Below are 20641 nucleotides of genomic sequence, written 5' to 3'. Positions count from 1 at the left end.
TCCAGATCAATTCGAATTTTCTTATTCACGTTCCTATTTATTATTTATTATGGTCAAGGACAGAGTCAGAGATTTAAATAAGGAGGCTAATATGTAAAATGATTTTTGGGGAGGTTAATATGTAAATTATTGAGATAAAATAAAATTAAAATTAAGAAAAAGTACATGATTTTAATTTTGAGGGGGCTACACAAAGTGTCTCCGTCCCTCCCTGATTATGGTATTAGAGCTTTAGTTTAATTTTCTTTTCTAGTGGTTTATTAAAAAAAAGAATAAAGAAAAACAAACTCGTTCTCATAATTTTTTTTCATGGTCCTTTATCCGGGGATAACTATGGCCCATGGAGCGGAGCTCTTTTGGTGCTTCGTGCTACGAACAACTCAATTTTGCCGATGGTTCACTTCCATAGAATGAACCGTGCTAGCTGATATTGGGAACGTTGCAATGATCTTGTTGAGACTGCGATCATCGTCAATGTATCCTCTAAAATTCGTCCGAATATCCAATATGCTGAGGGAGTGTTTCTCTCAACCCAACGCCCCTAGAATCTATCAAGTGGAAGGTAAATCAACCTCCTTAGATCGCACACCATTCAAATCCTTACGAGATGAACTCAGAATTCCATTGACGTATATTTAGGTAACGCGTCGCAAAACGAAGTTCTTTAGCACTCAAAAGAACATTGGATTAAAACTTAAGCTTCCGATAATTACTTAACATTTGCCCCATCAAGGATGTCAAAAAATAACATCTCTAAGTTGGGCAGGAGTCACATTTTCTTGTGACACAATTAACATCAATGAAACAGGAAATAATAGGCAGAAAAAAAATCCATAACCAGACCACGAGTACTTAATCTTTTTGAGATAACTGCTCACAATTCACGTAAATTTATGTAAATTACAGTTCGCTACTCTGTTTGGCAACCGCCGTGAGTTAGAGTCCAAGTTTCGCCGCAACTGTAGCAAAACTGGAACGCGCATCTGCATCCAAACAACCCATAGACCGAAAATAGACAATGAAAAGGAATTTAGTTGCAAAAAATGTATTTCCTCATGTAACAAGAAAAACAATGTTCAGCTCGAAAACGAATACATGGATTCAAAGAGTACTATCGTATCAGCTAAATACATATTAGTTCCTTTTAAAACTTTTAAATAAATAAATAAATATTGTCAACTTCTTACTACAATAAATAAGAAAAAATAGTGTAGGCTGCGTGGCGATATATATATCATCAAAGTTCCAATTTACAAACGCAAAACGTCAATGTTCAACGAATTCATGAACTTACTGGAAATTAACTTTTGATAAAAGTAAAAAAAAAAAAAATAATAAATAAAAAAAAGACGTACAATCATTCGAAACTAAATGATTAGAAAAAAAAATACCAAGGAAAGTGATCTAACAAAATAGTTTAGATTTTAATTCTTTTAGCAAAATAAACAAATTTTAAGACTCTCAATAAATTATCTATCTCCTATGCTCGGGCGGGCTTAAACCTTTTTTTTATTACATTTATTTTACATGTATTTAATAATATATTTTTTTATATATAAAAGATATACTAACATAAGCTAAAAAGTATACATAAATCCCCCTCAAAATTAGACTAAGCTAGTCCCTAATTGAGTTGTCTGGTTCCCTCAACACCGATATTAGATATTTTATTCACACATGACTTGCTATTTTTAAGACATTCGGTATTTAAATTTTTGACAAACCTTGCCTATTTTACAAACTCATAAGTTTTGATTCGAATTTAGAAAAAAATAAACAATATATTTAGAAAAATTCTAACTAGAATCCTACATAATCATTTTTCTCATAAATATAATTTAGATTGAAAATCATTGACATAGTTCAAGGATTATTTACATTAAAAAAAAAAAATCCTTAACAATACTAATAAAATGACTAAAAACATAACAGAGCAGTGTAAAACAAAATGCAAAGTGAGTCCATTCCATAACCTAAGCAAAAAAAAATAAAAAAAAATAAAAATAAAAACCTGCACGTGATGTGCAAACAGCCATCATTAGTTTCGATTCGAATCTAGGAAAACCTAACTAATATATTTAGAAAAATTAGAATCCTACATACTAATTTTTCTCATAAATTTAATTTATAGCGAAAATCATAGACATAGTGCATGGATTATTTACATATAGAAAAATAAAAAATAAATCCTAAACAATACTAATAAAATTACTAAAAAAAAAATAACAGAGCAGTGTCAAACAAAATGCAAAGTGAGTCCATTCCATAAGAAAAAAAGAAAACAAACCTGCAAGTGATGTGCAAACAGCCATCGGTTTTCTCGACGAAGAAGAGGCATTTGGGGCACCTCTTCCATTTCTTCTGGGAGGCGAGCTCTCGGACGAGGAGGTCGTCTCTGCCGCGCTCGTCCTCGCTCAGTCTCTGGAACTCGTCGCAGCCAATCCCGGCGTGCCACGGGGCGTGCTCGCACCTCGCGCAGAACAGCCTGTGGCACGCCGGGCACTCCGACTCGGCGATCTCCTCTGTGTCGTCTTCGCGGATCATCACCGCCGAGCAGTCTCGGAAAGGGCAGTAGAAACGCTGCCCCGACGACACCAACGCCAGGCACAGCGCCTCGTCCCATCTCTCCGCCACTTCCTTCGGCAGACTTTGTCTGCCAATGTGTTTTCGAGGTCACAACCAAATTGTAAACAATATTTCTCTTCTCATTTTTTAAGGGAGATTATTAAGCTGTCTGTTTGGAGGCTAAGATTCATTTACAAGTAGACAATTCAATCCTGATTACCTAATTTGAATCCTAAATTCTTAATGATAAAAATACAATATTAAAATTATTGAATGCAAGATTTAAATAGCATAATTTTTTATTTTTTTTTACTATTTTTTCGTTCATCATTATATATTTTTCATTACATGAAAGATTTTTAAGATCAGATTACAAAGAATTTGTAAATTGCGTTTGCGGGAGCTTGAACCCATGTTCTCACGGGCAGGAAGTAGTGCCACCTGCTTAAAACCCCTATATTGCGTTTGTATACTTCTTTTATTAACAAGTCAAATTTCCATAATTAAAACCTACAATCTAACAGCAAATTTATTGATCAATAACATCATTGAGTTTGAAATACTAGTATATATAATAAATACTATGGACTAAAACTACAAATTATATATGTGTACTGCCTCATTGTGATTCATTATTTGAAATTTTATATTTATACCCCTCCTGAAATTTTTAAGTTGGGCATTGCAAATTTTAGAATAAGGCACAAATATAATAACAACGTAGCGAATCATGAAACGTTTCTTTTGTAAACATGAAGTGGCGCTGGTGGATTGAATATTGGAAATCTATATTATCTTTCACAAGAATCTAATGATATATGGATGCAATTTTATTCTAGTTATAAATAAAAATTTATCCTAAATATCATATTGCAGCATAGTATTATACAAATAAATCTATATTGGGCTTTTTCAAGGCCCAAATAAAAGCTCTATTCTTACCTGCACTGGTCAATTTCAAGGACATGGACGCCCTTACAATCCGGTGCCGGGCACGGAATCACGTGCAGATTCTCCTGAAGCTTTGCCGACACGTGCTTCCCTATGCACTCCAAGCAAAACGAATTGTCGCACGCGAACTCGCCGTTGTCGTTTTTCCCCGCCGCGGCGAACTTTTCCTCGGCCGGTTTCACGTCCGCGCAGATCGCGCAGAGCATCTGCGACGAGTCGGCGAGCTCTTCGACGGAGAGGTCTTCGCCGACGGACAAAATGTATCGGAAAATCGGCGGCGGCGACTTCGAAGTGGAAGCGACTGCGAGCGTCGTCGTTTTAGGGTTTGAGCTTTGGAAGAAGGAAGCGATCGGTGTCGTTTCTGTGGTGGTTGTTGTCGTTTGGGGGTTTGCGGTTTGTTGTTGTTGTTGTTGTTGAGTTGAGGACATGAGAGCTTCTTGGAACTGTAACTCCTCGGCGTATTTGGAATCGGAGATTGGGAAGATTTCGGTCTCAGGCTCGTCGAACATCGCCGAGAAGTAGAAATCGTCCACGGTGGATTCGCCGGCGTCGTTTTGGCTGCGGAAGTGATCGGCGGAGACTAGTTGTTGGTCCAGTTGCGCCATTTTTGCTGCTTTACCAAAAGCTTTGTTTGTTTCTTAGTTTAGTAACTTTAGTTTTGTGAGTTCATTCACTCTCTGGGTGTGTCTGTTTTGAAGAGAGAGAATTTTCATATATATGATATTATAATGGTTAGTTTGGTGATTTTCTAAAATAGTATGTATGTATTGTTACAAAAAGACCTTCGCGGAGAAGATTTTTGGTGTGAACGTGTGTGATTGGTGGGAGTGGTGACAAAGGTGTTGTTTTTACTACTTCCTTCGGAAGTTTGCATTTTTCTTAAAGTGGCTTTTTTTTTAAGACGATCATATCCCTTACACCTACAAAACCCCCCCTTTTTTTTTGGATATTCCTTCTGTGATGGTTTTTTAAACTTATTGCGGATACATTTCATCGAATTTATAGTTGGTGTTTGTTTTTGTTTATTAATGTTAGTGTATGTTAATATATAATGATATTTATGTTAATTAATGTGCTCATATAAGCCTCGTAAACTACATGAAAATTGAACTAAAAAAATATGAATTCATATTAAGGCTTATTAATGATCAATTTTCTGAAAAATAACGCTATATATTTATGTTAATGCGTGTTAATATGATAATATTTAAAATGAGATTAATATCCGATTAATATTATATCTTATTTGTGTTAGTGCTTTCTTGATATGTACAAACGATTCAACCTCTTGGGTAATCGGTAGATTTGTGCGAGATCTAGTTTTGCACATGTTGTTCTAAGATGTAGAAAACGACTTTCCTAGTAGACAATACAAATTCGGGTGTTCCTTAATCACATTCTCTATAAAAATGGAGAATGTTCGTTTAAAAATTAATTAACATCAATTCAATTTAAATAACATTTTTGGAAAATAAAGTGAAGACTGTTAAAATTGATTTAAAATGGAGTGGTCAATCAACTATTTTTGAGGAAAATAAAGATATGCTGAATCTTGTTTAAAGCAAACATGTCAATAATATTAATAATTATCGTGGTAGCTAGCTTGGTCTAGCGGTAATCCCACACACACCTCGATGGAGAGGTCATGGGTTCAAGCCCTCATGGGATGCAAAAATGCATGCCCCCTAGGATTTATTCTAATAAGTATGTAATCTTGGTCAATAATGTCACCTACTATGTAATCTTGGCCGCCACCTGCGCTTTCCACTGCTAATATATCATGTAATCCTGGCCGATAATGTCCCTACTAAAAAAAAGATTAATAATTATCCATTCCGTCAAATAAAGTTTTTGGAAAAATAAAATATAAAAAGTTAACTATTGTTTAAAACGGGCGGGTAGATAAATAAATCTGGTTAATCAACAAATTGGGCAAAATAAATGAAGAAAATGTTTATTTGAAACAATTAAAAATATTTTGCGAAAAATAGAGGTTTAGCTGAAATTAAAACGCAAATTTGAAAGTTTAGAGGGGGGTGTGAGACATTTACTAAAAAAATTGACATATTAACCCAAAAATCTATATATTTATTTATAATGGTTAGTTTGGTGATTTTCTAAAAGAATATGAATGTATTTTTACAAAATGACCTTCGCGGAGAAGATGTTGGTGTTTAACGTGTGTGATTGGTGGGAGTGGTGGCAAAGGTGTTTTCCTACTTCCTTCGTAGGTTTGCATTTTTCTTAAAGTGGTTTTTTTTTTTTTTTTTTTTTTTGAAGACGATCATACCTCCTACCAAGAATTGACTTTTCGGGGAAACCGACCGAAATCCGCCTTACCGGAAATGATCGATACCGATTTGACATTTATCGTTTTCATTTCAATTTATCGGTGCTTTCCGGGGGTTTTCGTTCGTCACAGGTTTTTTTTTTTTGTCAACTTTTCTTGATTTTCGGTAAGTAAATTTCGGGGGTTTCTCAAATTTTGGGATTTTTTTTTTAATGTTTTAAATAATTTTTTTTTACTTTAATCTATGATTTCAAGGATTTGAGCAATGAATATGAGTTTATTGGTTGTCTTGTATGGTTTTCTATAAATTTTTAGGTTTAATCCGAATTAAAATGTTGATTTTTAATCCGAATATGAGTTTTTTTTTTTATGTTGTAGATGATAATTTGATGATGAATATGGTGATTAAGATATTCTTGAGTGGATGTTCTTGAGATGAATATAATGCTTATGATGTTTAATGATGATGAATGATGTTCATGAGTTGAATATGATGATGAATGATGTTCATGAGTTGAATATGATGATGAATGATGTTCATGAGTTGAATATGATGATTTGATGTTAAATATGATGATTTGTGATGATGAATTGATGTCGTGTGTTCATTGTATGAACTGTGAAGTTTGAATTATGAAAATTATGTTTATTTTTGCAAAATATTTGTCTGAATACTCATCGGTTTCCAACATTTTTTTGCCGGTTTCCTCTACGGTAAGAAGTTTCTTGCCGGTACCGTTTTCCTTTTTTTGTATGAATACCCATCGATTTCTCATCCGATAAACGGTTTATCCCAAAAATTAAAGTCTTGGTACGATAACAGTAACTGTAGAGCGAACCTTGCCCCTTACATATACAAACTCCTTTTTTTTTTGGATATTCCCTTCTGTTACGCTGTTTGAAACTTATAATGATTGCGGGATGGTTACGTTTCATCGAATTTATAGTTGTTATGTTTGTTTGTTTTTTTATTTTATTTTATTTTTATTTTTATTTTTATTAATGTTAGTGTATGTTAATATATCATGATATTTATGTTAACTAATGTGTTCATATAAGCCTCATAAAATACATGAAAATTGAACTAAAAAATTTGAATTCATATTAGGGCTTATTAATGATCAATTTTCTGAAAAATAACGCTATATATTTATGTTAATGCGCGTTAAAATGATAATATTAATGTTACTGATTGTTAAAAGGGTAAAATAGTTCATTATTTTGCGTATGAATGAGATCTCATAGGACTGTACACGATCCGGTCCAAAATCGATCAAAAAATCAGACCGGATCGCTCAAAACGGTCCTATTAAAAATCCAAACTGGACTAGACAAAAAAATTGTGAAAACCGGACCAGACCGGATCGTTTTGAACGATTCAATCTACTTTAAACCGTTTTGAACCATTTAGACTGGACTGTTCTAGATCGTTTTAGACCGTTTTACATAATATTAAAAAAAAATCATTAATTTTCCGCAAAAACAAAAACATATAATCATGTACGGGAGGAAAACACACGTACGAATACCTAATTTGGATAACTAGACATTAATTTTTTTTTTAAATAAGCTGATCCAGTCCGGTTTAACCATATTTAGAAAAAATAAAAACCGGATCGGACAGTTTGTAATGAGTAGACCAGATCGGTGGTCTAAAATTCACTGATCCGGTCCGGTTTGTGATTTTTACAGTTTTTTTGCGCCAATTCAAATCCAGCTTTAGTGAAGTAAGAAGAGATAAATGAAGAAAATGTTTATTTGAAACAATTAAAATATTTTGCGAAAAAAAGACATTTTATTTAGAAGTTTAGAATGGGTGTGAGACATTTACTAAAAAAATTGACATATTCACCTTCAAAAATCTATATATTTTATTTAAAATACTTCTGTTAATAACCCACGCGGCTTTTAACTCCCCTCCTGAAATGCCGGACAAGGGCCGCTACTAAACTTGATATCCAAGAAAGAAAGAAAAAAATTCGAGAAATTAAATTTACAAGCTGCTAAATATTTCTAAAATTAGTTAGAAAAAGAAAGTCCCGTGTTTTTCATTCATATGCAAAGTCATTGGAAACCTTAGGTTACTATTATTCAAATTATAAAACACAAAATATTGAGGAACCTGCTAGTAATTTTCCTCTTGCGAAAAACCCCCCCACCAACACTCAAAGTACACAAGTCAATATAGCTAAATATTCTAAACACGGAAGAACCATTTTGCACAGTAGAACGCTACTTTATCTTCTTTGAAATATAAATATCGGGTAAAACATTCTCCAAGTAACAAAAAAAAAAAAAAAAAAATTGCTTTGATCATATTCTTTTTCCTTTTCACATTTCATCCAAAACCCTCGCTCTGCATAGGATTCAACATGGGAGACACACAAATAAGGTGATTTGTATTGTAAATCCTTCACATATATGCAACAATAAATTTATTCAACGTCATATGCTAATTATCTCTCTTGTGTGTGTGTGTATATATATATATACGATAGTGATCTTGAAGTTCTTATGAGGGACAGGATTTACAGAAGGGAGATAAAAGCCAACACAGATTTTCCAGATTTTTGTAGTTATGGACCGGTCAACTCGGATGATCCGTACAAATGGCAAGGTGTGATATTTGGACCGCCCGGTTCGCCGTACCAAGACGGTCTATTCTTTCTCTCCATCGATTTGCCCAATGAATACCCTTCTAATCCTCCCATAGTCACTTTCAAGACCAAGGTACATTTAATAATCCCTTACACAGAAGAGAATGTTGATGAGCTCTAAATTTGTTTCAAAATGATCTTACTTTAGATATTGGTAGAAGCAGAGGTACAAGTTTTGTTTTTAATTTGACCATTTCAAGGTAAGAAATATTAAATGTATTACGGAAAATTTATGTGGAATTTTTAGAGAGGAATGATATTATATACAAAGAGACATGTCATTATCATGTACCTAGGTCCTGATAGTAGACTTTGACCCATGTGGTGATCAAGTTTTTAATATTATATATCATTAGTTCAAGCTTTGTTGACGAGTCCTACACAGTAAAGACCACTCGCCAAACTCACACTATACGCTAGTAGCTAAGCTAATCTAAGATAGGTTCATGATCCAAAAAAAATATCTTGTAGCAACGTTGAAATGAGTGATTATTTTTTTTAAAAAAATAGACTAACCTCACATGTGTCAACCCTACATATATGATCATTTCAATTTTTAGTATGTTTGTTGGATTTTTTTTATGATCATATATATTCATGGTTGTTTTATACCTATTTTTGCGTTCATGTTATAGCACACCAATATTTTGACTAGCTATAAGGATATTGAGTTTTATGGTGTGAGCTTGTTAGAGAAAATAGTGGCTAGGAAAAAGCCAAATGTCTAGATCATGGCAAATAGGTAAAACGTAGACTAGATAAATTCAAATATTGACTCAATTATTGTCTCGTCTCTAAACTTGAAGCTAATTCATTTAAAGCTTACTATTTTCACATTCATTTGAGAATTCAAAATGAAAAGAAGAATTTTTTTTTTTTTTTTTTTTATCTCCTTTCGTATTTTATTAAAATGGTGCGAAAATTCCAACTAGTATTCATGTATAAATTTGAAGATTCATAAAAAAATGTAAAGAGTTAAATATTAAGAGTTATCTGTAAGTCTGCAAACATATTTTTTTTTCTCATCTAAACAAAAATTAGTATTATTAAAGACAATTGATGTAAGCGATTGGATGTGCAGGTTTTTCATCCGAACATCGATGAAGATGGAAAGATATACGTTGACATTTTGGAGGAGGACCAATGGAGACCGATCTATACTATCGAATCCCTCTTGATTTCGATATGCTCGCTACTAGCAGATCCGGACCCAGCAAACCCAGACTGGGAGAGTTGTATACTCTACAGATATGATAGGGAAGAGTTCAACAGAATTGCCAGGGAATGGACTAGACTTTATGCAATGGGAGAGTGTGAATCTGAAATATCAATTGCTACCATATTGTGTAATGATTAGAACTTTTTATGTTTTTTTCCTTGCAATTTACCTCATGATTTTCCGTAAGACCTCATCGAGTTTGGGCAGACATATTAACCACTCGAACCACTATGCCTTGGATTTATGTTGTTTTTATCTTGATGTCATGTGAATTGGCTAATGTGTAATTTGACAAAACTGTTTCAAGATATCACGCGTCGTCATGTTCTAACATTACATCATGGAAACACATATTTCGACTTGTTTGCCTGATTGTGCCATGTTTGATTAGTTGAGTATTTTGTGCAAGTTTTTGTCTATAGAGATTTGCTTCCGATTTTATCTTTATCGAATCAATATGTGGTGATCTTCTCCAAAACCTTAAAAAGTCATTATGGCTAGTGTTTTTCTCCTATACAAGAGATCTCTCTTAAGAGTGACTTAATTAAAATAGAATCAAGGTTACGTAACACAAATCTTCTTAGTCAGAGGCTGGTCGAGTGCTAAGACAAGTTAGAGGTGGTTATGAAGGCCTGATGGCATCGAGAACAATGTCAACTAGTTTTTGTTAAAGACTCATTAAATCGTTCATTAAAAGAATATTGAAGACAATACAAAGCTTCTTGATTTTATCCAACACAAAAACTATAAAACCTGTTTTTACACTAAGTTTGATGTAACACAATTCACAATTTTATTTTTACACGGGGAAAGTCAAGATTTCAAAAATTTGATATACCATGTTAACTTTGACATTTGCTCACGACTCTTTCCACCATGCCGCCGCCGCAGGTTGCATATGAGAAACCCTATCCAATCTCAATTGTGAGCCCTGTGCTCCTGGCGTCGAATGTTAGACCAAGTCTCTGGCTTTTGGTAGTTACTATTATCCTATACAAAAGTTTGAGCCACATAAGAAAGTCATTGCTTTGGCGTATGGGATAGAATACCACACCCAAAACCAAATGATGTTAATTATTATATCGGAGATCAACACATTTAACTTCACTTTTTGAGCTCAATCTTATATTTTTCCTCATTTTATTAGGAATCTTGTGTCAAAATGGATCCGAATGCGCATAAATCTCCTGATATAGTGGCCTCTATCATTGGTCTCGAACTGCAATACCTCACTAATTTGACTGATGAGGAAACGACCAATCGGAGTAGTCATCGCAAACATCAACCACATGTCAATTTGAACCCACTAGTAAATAGGAAAAATTTCCCCTATTGGTCGTAATAATCATCCAGCTCCTTCTAGGTTAATATGGTCTTATTAAAGTGCCATGGTTGGTTTGCAGCAATTTTTTGCTTATTGACGAGCACTTTCTACTTGTCGAATATCAATTATCCCTTTCAGATTTCACAGGGATACAAAGAGGTCATTGATGGAAAAAAAATTTCCAAGAAAATTCTCACGATGCAAGCGCATGTGTCTTCGAGTAGTAGATGTGCTTACAGCATGAATATCGATCCGACGAGGACTCGTCCTATTTTTTTATGCAAACTAAGTAGAAAATCTAATTGAATTTGAAAATGCAAAAGAAGAGGGTTTGATGGTTTTAGAGATGAAACTAATTAAAAATGAAAAAAAAAAGAGTAAAAGCAATTAAATAAGGATTTGACATATGATAAGGAGAGCAAAGGGGTGCAACATCGTTGGATCATCGATTCGGTCGGTTTTAAGGATTCTAATGATGGCTATTGTTTGAGTAAACATAGTGTAATTGCCTCTTGAATACCCATTAATCTCTCTCGAGTAGAAACAAACCTAATTGTTTAACGAACTTACACCTCTCAGCTTGGATCATATAAAAAAAACAATTGCGTTTGTTACGGGAACTCAAACAACTACACAAACCTCCTAGTCTTTCTATAGATCTAGGTAGGAGTGTGAAAGAACGGGTTAAGCACACTCAATTACAACCTATGTGTATCTAAATGGGTGTAGAGATTCACTACCTTGTTAGCTAAGCGAAGCAATGATAGTAATTATCTCAATTCTCTTGATTACCACAAGCTAAACCACATTTAAGCACAATCCTAGTATACTATACTAACCGAATAAAATCACTCAACTACATCGCACCCATCCTAAGTGTTTACCTATTCGTTATTATAATCAAACAAATCAATATGGAAATGAGCAAAAGCATAAACACAAGGAGAGACATTTATTCAATCAATAATCCACACTCAAATCTAATTCAACAAATTCAAAGTTTTAATCAAGGTCAAGGTTCAAAATACCGATACTGATACAGCTACCTAAGTTCATATTTTATGCAAAAAAAATTAGCTACGTAAGCCACCTAAACTGTAGGAATTGTAAATTAGCCAACCTTTTGTAAATTATTTGTAAATAACTAAGTTGTATACGTGGCATCTTATTAACTGCTTCATTTTTACATGTTTGCCCTTTATTAATTTCGGTCCATCGTTACAAAATAGGCAGTTATTTTTTTAAAATTTGAATTAAACATTGAAATCGATTAGGAAATTTCAAATCTGAGAATTTGAATTTTTCAGATCTGTTATTTCGAATTAGGAATTAGGGGTTTCGTATACTTTGTTTGATTTTCGTGGAAACCTGGCTTTGTAGGTGTTTTGATTTTCAATGGCTGTTGAAAATGTCAAAAAAAAAAAAATCAAACAGATCTGAACTCTCGCGCTCAGAGGTCCTCGGGTGATAAGCTCGGGACTGTAGACGGAGGCGTTAACGGCTCACTCCATGGTTCTGAACTCGGCTTGGAGGTCCTCGACTGGGTTGACCCCGGTCCGGAGGATCGGAATGCTCAGAGTCGGCGACGGAGGTCTCGTCTCGACCACGGCGGCTCTGACTCTGACTCTCGCTCTCCCTCTCACTCTCGCGCTCGTTCGCTGGGACGCCGCGACTGAAACGGCTAAGAGTTTGCCGGAGACGAAGCAGCGACCACCGTGGCGGCCATGGTAGATGATAAGCTCTGTTTCTCTCGAGCTTTTTTTTTTTTTTCTCAATTGTGTAAATGCCGTGTAAATCATTATCCTCGATTCGCGTGACTGCAGTTATTGCCAAAAATTTGATTTTCTTTTTAATTAATCAGCTGAAAATATTGGCCGGTAATTGGTTGGGTTATAAAAGTCTTTTTCTATCCCGTAAATATGGTGCCCTAACTATTTACATGATATTAACAAAATGTGAGCTCTTTTACAAAACATTATAGCATATGTGGCTATATAGCTTAATAACCCTATTTTATGAGTATAAGTACCGTTGGGTAAACCGACGGGTAGGCCAGAATGATTTCATACCGATTCAAAATTAAAGGAATACCGAGTACCGATGGGTATATCAACATTTTCCCTATAAAATATATATACATATAAAAGATGACAATTATATATAGGTTAAAAAATACAACACAAATTATAATATCACACAAAGGCTAATGCAATGTTCTAAACTACATATTACTTATAGTCTTATACAGTATTCCACATAGAACATAACTCATAATGTCATAATTATGCAACTCAAAATATAACCCAACATAAATCAACATATCAAAAAAAAAAAGTTTGACTACCACTTGAAACATAAACTACTCACTAGTTGTACGTTGAGTGACGAGGCTCTTGAAAGATATGAGGTTGTACCGCCTAATGTTGACAATATTACTCCCATTTCATGAAACGTTCGTAAGTCTCAATATAAGTCATTACGTGCATGTTGTAGTTGTGCTGGTCAACACGCATAAAGATGTTGATCGAGGGATACATCGGATATGTCTAAATCACATATAGTAGTATTGGTTGGACTTTGGCCAACACCGTCATGGTAAACATAAGACTCGACCTCGGAGGTAGAGGATGATGCAAGTGTGATTCGGTACCACTCTCTGAAGTTGTCAATGATATAGCTCCAAATCGAGATGACATGTGATCAAAGTCATGATCGTGACTCGCAACCGAACCGATGGACATAGGAGCTGGATAAATAGGGGCACCAAAGATATAATAAAATGAAGATAGCTCATCTAACCTGAGACTTGTATCATCTGCTCCACCACCTCTACCTTGAGCATATTGAGGTTCATATCCAGTATCACCACCTCCATGACCACCCACGTCACGATATCCACCCTTACTACCATATTCACCTCCGTCATGATATCCATTGCCGCTATAATCATTACCACCGCGATACCCACCACCACCACCAAAACCACTACCGCCACCACCATGTGAACTACCACCACATGTACTAGTACCTCCACCACCATACTCACTACCAGTACCCGATCACTTCCTCCAAAATCACTACCACAATAATTTACTCCAAAATCACTACCACGACCACCTCCCCCATCACCGTGACCTCCACCATCAAGACCGACATCATCTTGCATAACTCGCTCGACATCTACAACCTGTGTTTGAGCCTCGGCAGCAATATTGGGATCATGGTTTCCATGCTCGCCATCTAGATGAGATGGGCGAATCCAATCAAGGATTTCATCATCGATATTTTCATCATCCATCGCGTCTATTGATCGTTGTAGGATCTCGTAACGATCTTGCCTTTCCACGCCATCATTTTTAAGGCAGGATTGTACAGTATGAATTTTTGTAAACGCTCGGTTTGTGAATTTGAATAAAATAAACGAGTTTTATTTTAAATCAAATTCTTGTTGCATATGAGACGTCCTTAAAATTTTAAATATCTTGAATTGAAAAACAAAAATATTTAAGGTTGACAAAATTTCGGAATAAGAGTATTCGAGTGAACTCGATATTATTTTTATCTTTTTCCCGAATAAGATTATTCGGTAAATACTCGGAGATTGAGAAATCTCGAGAGTAAAAAAAATTCCTAAATTCCTTAAAAATTACTCAAGGTAACAAGAATAAATAAAAAATTTCTCGGTTTATTTTTCAAGAGTATTTTTAAGTGTTGGACAAAGTTATGAAGTTTAAAATTGGAAGGACTTATATGCAACAAGATGAGGGACAAGATTGAAAGGAAAAATTAAGGAGGGACAGTTTGGCTATGGGCATGCCATTTGACACGTGGAACATGTCCCTCACGTGAAGGTCGCACATCGCGAGCGCATTGCTGGCTGCGAGACTCGACGAGATTTGCATCGGGCGCCTTGGGGCGTAGTGGGTGAAGGTCGCGATTTGTGAGCTCGCTGTGCCAGAGACCAGCGGCCCTGACGTCATGACGGAGAAGGTACCACTAGTGGATCCCAGACGAAGGTTAAAACTTAGATCAGCGGATGACTGCCGCTTGAAGTCTGATGCTGGTCTCTTATCGGACGATGTGGTTATAGGAGTGATGAGTGTATAACCTCGCGGGATGGCAAGTGTCAATTAGGATGCGCGCACATTAGTCATGTTGTAGCTTTAGCTGGATCTTGCATTTTTGTACGCTTGTTGGCACGTCACATGCTTTGCATTAGACTACTTTCCTTTCCTATGTTAGGCTCCCGCTTACTGAGTCAATCGACTCCTAGTTTTATGTCTCTTGGTAATGTAGATAAAGGTAAGCGGCAATGTAAGCATAGGGGAGGCAAAACAGAGACCGGACAAGTATCTCTTGACCTACGGGCTTATGGGTTCTGACCCGGGAACTAGTCTACTATATAATAATATATTATTAACTCTTCCTAAAATAATATCCCGTGTATATGTGTAAATCCGGGAGCTCCTATGTATATACATATAAAGGTCTATATACGACTTTAAGGTCCTAAATGAAAAGCGAAAAATTTCTCGGGATTTTTGATTAACCACTTCTATGTTAAACGTTTCCGCACTTAAAATTATATTGTATCTTACTTATCATATGTTTAATTATTTATATGTTTGTCTTGAGTATTATATTTGACTACTATTGCTTATATGATGTCATGGTTGCGATATGTTGGGTATTTGGGTTCGATGAGCCGCGGTTTGTGGGCGAACTAATGACGCTCGCGGGTCGTGACAAGGATACTTTGATTTTCACTTGTCGCTTCTAACTAGAAGCGATAATTTTTATTAGAAGCGACTTGTCGCTTCCAGCGTAGTCACTGAAAATCAAAGTATACTGCGTGAAAAAGTCCAAATTAGAAGTTTAGAAGCGACTATTGTCGCTTCTAAATTTTTCTCGTGAAGCACCATGTCGCTTCCACGTGACCGAAATATTTGGCTCTTTGTTTGTTCCGCCAAAATTTTCAATTTTTCAATTTTTTAGCAAAACGACGTTGTTTTGAATGATCAGAAATTTAGAAGCGATTAGTCGCTTCTAAAAGTATAGGTCAGACAATAAATTGATGACTTCGTCTTCTTCGCCTAGACAAACGTTTTCGCCAAAAAAAAACCAAATCTCAGAGTTCTCTCTCTATCTCGGACCATTTTTGCTCTCTCTGTCACCTCTCGCCGTCGTCCACGACTCCGGTGAGTCTCCTCCCTTCTCTATTTCCCTCTTTATCTATTTCCTTCTTGAAATATCTCTCAACCCAATCTCTCTTTCTCTTCTTTGAAAGCTCCAACCACCACGCCATTGAAGCTCCGACATTAGAAGCGACAATTCGCTTCTAATGTCGCTTTTAAATATTTCTTACAAAATTGCGGGAAACGATTAGAAACGACATTCCGCTTCTACGATGTTCCCGCCATTTCATGGGAGCCATTTTCGGCACCAAAAAGTTTGAGTTAGAAGCGATGTTGGAGGCGACTAATCGGTTCTAAATATGTCGCTTATAATATTTAGAAGCGACGGACCATTAGAAGAACCTTTAGAAGCGACTTTGCGCTTCTAAAGATCGATTAGAAGCGATTTTTTTTTTTTACCATTTGTCGCTTCTAAAGGCTTTTTATTTTTTTTTTTATTTTTTTTTTGTAGTAGCTCTCCTTAGCTCTAGGTTTTGTTTTTCTTCTCTAAAATGAAGTCTAGACCCAAATAAACATAAACCCAAAGAATATGGGTGTTTTCGAAGCATTCTAGACCATCCAATGTAAACACGAAAAAATTAAAATATGGGTCGCGACATCATCAACGCGTTGCGTCGCCGTCAACGCGACTGTCGCGTGAGCTTCTTTCCCGAGTGCGCAACAAATTTGAATTAACCATAACTTCTTGCTCTAAACTTCGATTTTGGAAAATAAATATGCGTTGGAAAACTACGAGAAAGATCTATTTAGTTATAGAAATAAATCATCTCAAATCTTCAATTATGAATATCCAAATCGTATAGAAGAGACCGTTATGTTTCTTGTTTTACCCTAACTACGCCATTGATCCACTAACATCAAAAAATTGTAGCTCACTAATGACCTATATAACAAAAAAAAAAAACTACAAAAAATTATCAAAAACTCAAAAACAAGTCTCGATTCACTATTGAAAAGTTTTGATAAATGCGAATGAATCGTACTTATCAGTCATTGAAAATGTTCGTACCGGTCTAGCCGTGCGGATATTCTCCAAGAGGTTAACCCCACCTCATTTATTCCCTCGTGAGTCCAAACATCACCGAGGTAGACGTGTACCGGACACGGGAGAGTGGGAAAATAAAACTCTCTTAGGAGAGAAGTACAAAACTGAAAATTGCATGTTCAAGTCATATTCTATGTAAAACATTTGTGGTCTTTATATTTTATTTAAAATATGTTTTATAAATAACCCAACCATCTTTTTTGTAAATAACCCACACGGCTTAAATTCCACTTCTAGGACAAGGTGAGGAGACCTCCGCGTTACGAAGTTGATAAGGAGCAAAATAAATATCCGAAATTAAAAATAATAATGAACAATAAAAAATTAGAAAGAATCTTAATATGTTATAAAATGAATTAGAACATGAGAAAAAGTCCCATTTTCATAGAACAAAGCAAAGTCAATGAAATGTCTTCTCTTTTCAATTTATTAAAGGGATAACTTTTTTTTTTTTAGTAATAATTAAAGGGATAACTAGATATATGCTGGAAGCTTCTCATAGTTTTCCTCCATTGTGGAGGTAATACTTAAACTTCACGCGGATATATATTTGTGCACGCAACACGTCTCGGTTCTACGTGCTTGGAAACTTATATATATGGGCTCGAAACTATTTTGCAAAGATATATACAACTTAAGCTCTCCTTCCACCAAAGGACGAAAAAGTTTGCTTCCAATTTTTCTTTTCCATACAGAATTGATTCAAAACTCTCTCCGGCTGAAATTCAACATGGAAGAAGCACACACAAGGTTTGTATAATAAACCCTTTGCATGTATACTATAGCATAAACATCGTATCTATGCTAATTCTTTGTTGTGTGATTAATTTGTAGTGATGATTATTATCGTATGATGATGCACCCGATTTACATAAGGGAGAAAATAGACAAAGCGGATTATCCAGAATGTTGTAGCTATGGACCGGATGTGTGGGCAAATCCGTATAAATGGCATGGCATGATATTTGGACCCGTTGGTTCGCCGTACCAAGACGGCTTCTTTTCTCTCTCCATAAATTTGCCCGAAGAATATCCTTCTAAGCCTCCCATAATTACTTTCATAACCAAGGTACATATATGATATATTTGTGTGTATACATGTATATATATATATATATATATATATATATATATTATATGTATAGACGTGCTTTGCTATACCTTATATTCGTTTCACACACGAATTATAAATTCTAAACTTGGTTTTAATTAGCAGATCAAAATATAACGACCAGGAACGATTTAGCTCGAGATTACGAAATTACAAAGGTTATCTTTGATTTTTACAAGTTCTGTGTAGCTAAGAAACTACAAATGCATTTCAAGAAATTTAAAGCGACACGTCATCATCATGGTGCTAGGTCTTGAGTAGACTTTGATTCATTCAATCACCGAGGTTTTTTTTTTTTTTTTTTTTTTTTTTTTGTATCAATATATACTATGGTATATATATATATATATATATATATATATATATACATACTATTGCATTTGAAATATTCAAAATAAAGTATTCCATGGGCTGTGCAGGTTTTTCATCCTAACATCGATGAAGATGGAAAGATCTACGTGGACATTTTGGAGGAAGACCAATGGAAACCAATCTATACGATCCAGTCCCTCTTGATTTCGTTGTTCTCGCTCTTAGCGGATCCGGATCCGGCAGACCCTGACAAGAAGAGTTGCATTCTCTACAACTCTGATAGGGAAGAGTTCAACAGAATAGCCAAGGAATGGACAAGAACTCATGCAATGTGACAGTTTGAATAATCTGAAATATCAACTACCACATTGTGCAATAATTTTACGGTGTTCTTTCTTCGTTAATTTTATTTGTTGTTTGACCAATGATTTACCAGTTTACAATGCCAACGTTATAATACGAGGTATGCATGTATATACAAAATTTGAAGTTTGATATACCAATAATCTGAAATTTGATTTTTACCACTTCCAAACATAACAATTTTTTTTTTTTAATTTCTCATCCATCTTCTCTGCCATTTTCATTCTCCCACAATTTTCGGGTTCCAAACGGGGACCCTAAGAGTTTAGAAGAAAAAAAAATCGTACGATTGTGTTGGCATTCTCTCATATTACGGGACCGCTGATGTTTGGTACCGGTCCAAGTCCCGAGGCCACTTCTAAAGATAAAGTGGCGAACCCTACAATCGAGGGTTGCCAGCCCTAATGATTGGAGTATTTGGAACGTCCACGGGTTTGCACACCCTTGGACGAGGAGGACCCTCCGTTCTTATATTCTCAAACTTGGGCCGAATTTTGTCATTTTCTTCGGAGACAAAACTTTGTCGAGGCCTTGAGGAAGGAGTTCGGACTATGTTGAGTCGTGGACTTTTTAATTTTCTCCGAGGGATGCTGTGAAGTTCTCGTTGGGATCGTTCTCCCAATCAAAGGTTTCATGGAAGATGACATGGGACTTTGGAAGGCGAATTCCTAAGACTGAATTACACTTTCCACAAACAAGTCTTTGAAATATTTCTTTTGTGCCTATCGGGTCTCTCTTATGTTTCCATAAGCTCCCGGTCACTCCTTTTCTTTGTTACAACTTTACTCACTAGCATATGAATTTTAACAAATAGAAAAAATATTACTTACGTCATGTATTCATCCGGTTCAAACCACTTTGTCAAGACATATTACTCTGCTACGTCTCTAAGTTTTTCATCTAGTTGTATCATCTTCATCCACCTGCAGGGCTAATAGTTATGTGACTCTAAAACAGAGAGAACTCGTGTTCTTTTACTTAAGAGAGTTTGAGGAACCATACGTTTGTTCTTGCGTGTTTAGAAGAGTATCGAGACCTTTTAGATACTTTAGAGTGAGAGAGATTCAGAGAGACTGAGTAATAGCTAGAGAGAGAATGAGACGAGATTGAATGAGAGAATCTTCAATTGATTTCTTGATTGCACTAACGGTTTATATAAATACAACAACAGTGATAAGCTCACATCCATTGATCTTACAACTAATTTTGATCTAATGGTTGTGAGTCTATCATTTATAACTAACTTCAGACTTGCCTAAACGGCATCGTTCTATACTGCTCTAATACACCCTCTCAAACTAAGCCGGGTGAACTAGGCTTAGCTTATTACACAAATAAACAGATTGTGGTACATATAGAGCTTTAGTGAAGACGTCTGTAATCTGATCTTCACTTGGGATGTGTCTGACTTCCACATCCTTATCCGCAACCTATTCCCCGATGAAGTGTACGTCCACTTCAATGTGCTTTGTCCTTGCGTGAAATAGCATATTGTAGGCTAAGGTTGTGGCACCAATGTTGTCACACCAGATGACAAAAGGATTAGGATCTAGTTTGATGTCGAGGTCAACAAAGAGAGCTTTGAGCCAAAGAATCTATGTGGTGGCAA

General features: G+C 35.5%; 3 protein-coding genes across 3 annotated transcripts; 2 read left to right on the top strand and 1 right to left on the bottom strand.

Moving 5' to 3' along the window:
- Nucleotides 1–687: 687 nt before the first annotated feature.
- LOC149393978 (E3 ubiquitin-protein ligase RSL1-like) lies at nucleotides 688–4327 on the bottom strand. The gene is made up of 3 exons (XM_089616345.1): nucleotides 3508–4327; nucleotides 2288–2653; nucleotides 688–983 (listed from the first exon to the last, which is right to left on the bottom strand). Exons 1-3 carry the CDS (start codon nucleotides 4119–4121, stop codon nucleotides 911–913), a joined length of 1053 nt encoding a protein of 350 aa, XP_089472471.1. The 5' UTR covers nucleotides 4122–4327; the 3' UTR covers nucleotides 688–910.
- Nucleotides 4328–7940: 3613 nt separating this feature from the next.
- On the top strand, nucleotides 7941–10080 carry LOC149393977 (uncharacterized). Its single transcript, XM_089617457.1, has 3 exons — nucleotides 7941–8198; nucleotides 8305–8536; nucleotides 9545–10080. The coding sequence occupies exons 1-3, from the start codon at nucleotides 8179–8181 to the stop codon at nucleotides 9818–9820; spliced, it is 528 nt and encodes a 175-aa protein (XP_089473583.1). The 5' UTR covers nucleotides 7941–8178; the 3' UTR covers nucleotides 9821–10080.
- A 7797-nt stretch (nucleotides 10081–17877) lies between these two features.
- Nucleotides 17878–19188, top strand: LOC149393976 (uncharacterized). Its single transcript, XM_089617762.1, has 3 exons — nucleotides 17878–17996; nucleotides 18081–18315; nucleotides 18777–19188. The coding sequence occupies exons 1-3, from the start codon at nucleotides 17977–17979 to the stop codon at nucleotides 19002–19004; spliced, it is 483 nt and encodes a 160-aa protein (XP_089473888.1). The 5' UTR covers nucleotides 17878–17976; the 3' UTR covers nucleotides 19005–19188.
- The last annotated feature ends 1453 nt before the right edge of the window (nucleotides 19189–20641 follow it).

The sequence above is a fragment of the Urtica dioica genome, chromosome 6 (genome assembly GCF_054948205.1).
Source record: "Urtica dioica subsp. dioica isolate 48M chromosome 6, U.dioica_male_clone48M_v1_H2, whole genome shotgun sequence".
NCBI lineage: Eukaryota > Viridiplantae > Streptophyta > Magnoliopsida > Rosales > Urticaceae > Urtica > Urtica dioica.
The sequence above is the reverse complement of the archived record's forward strand: the minus strand, read 5'-3'. Positions and strand labels throughout refer to the sequence as shown.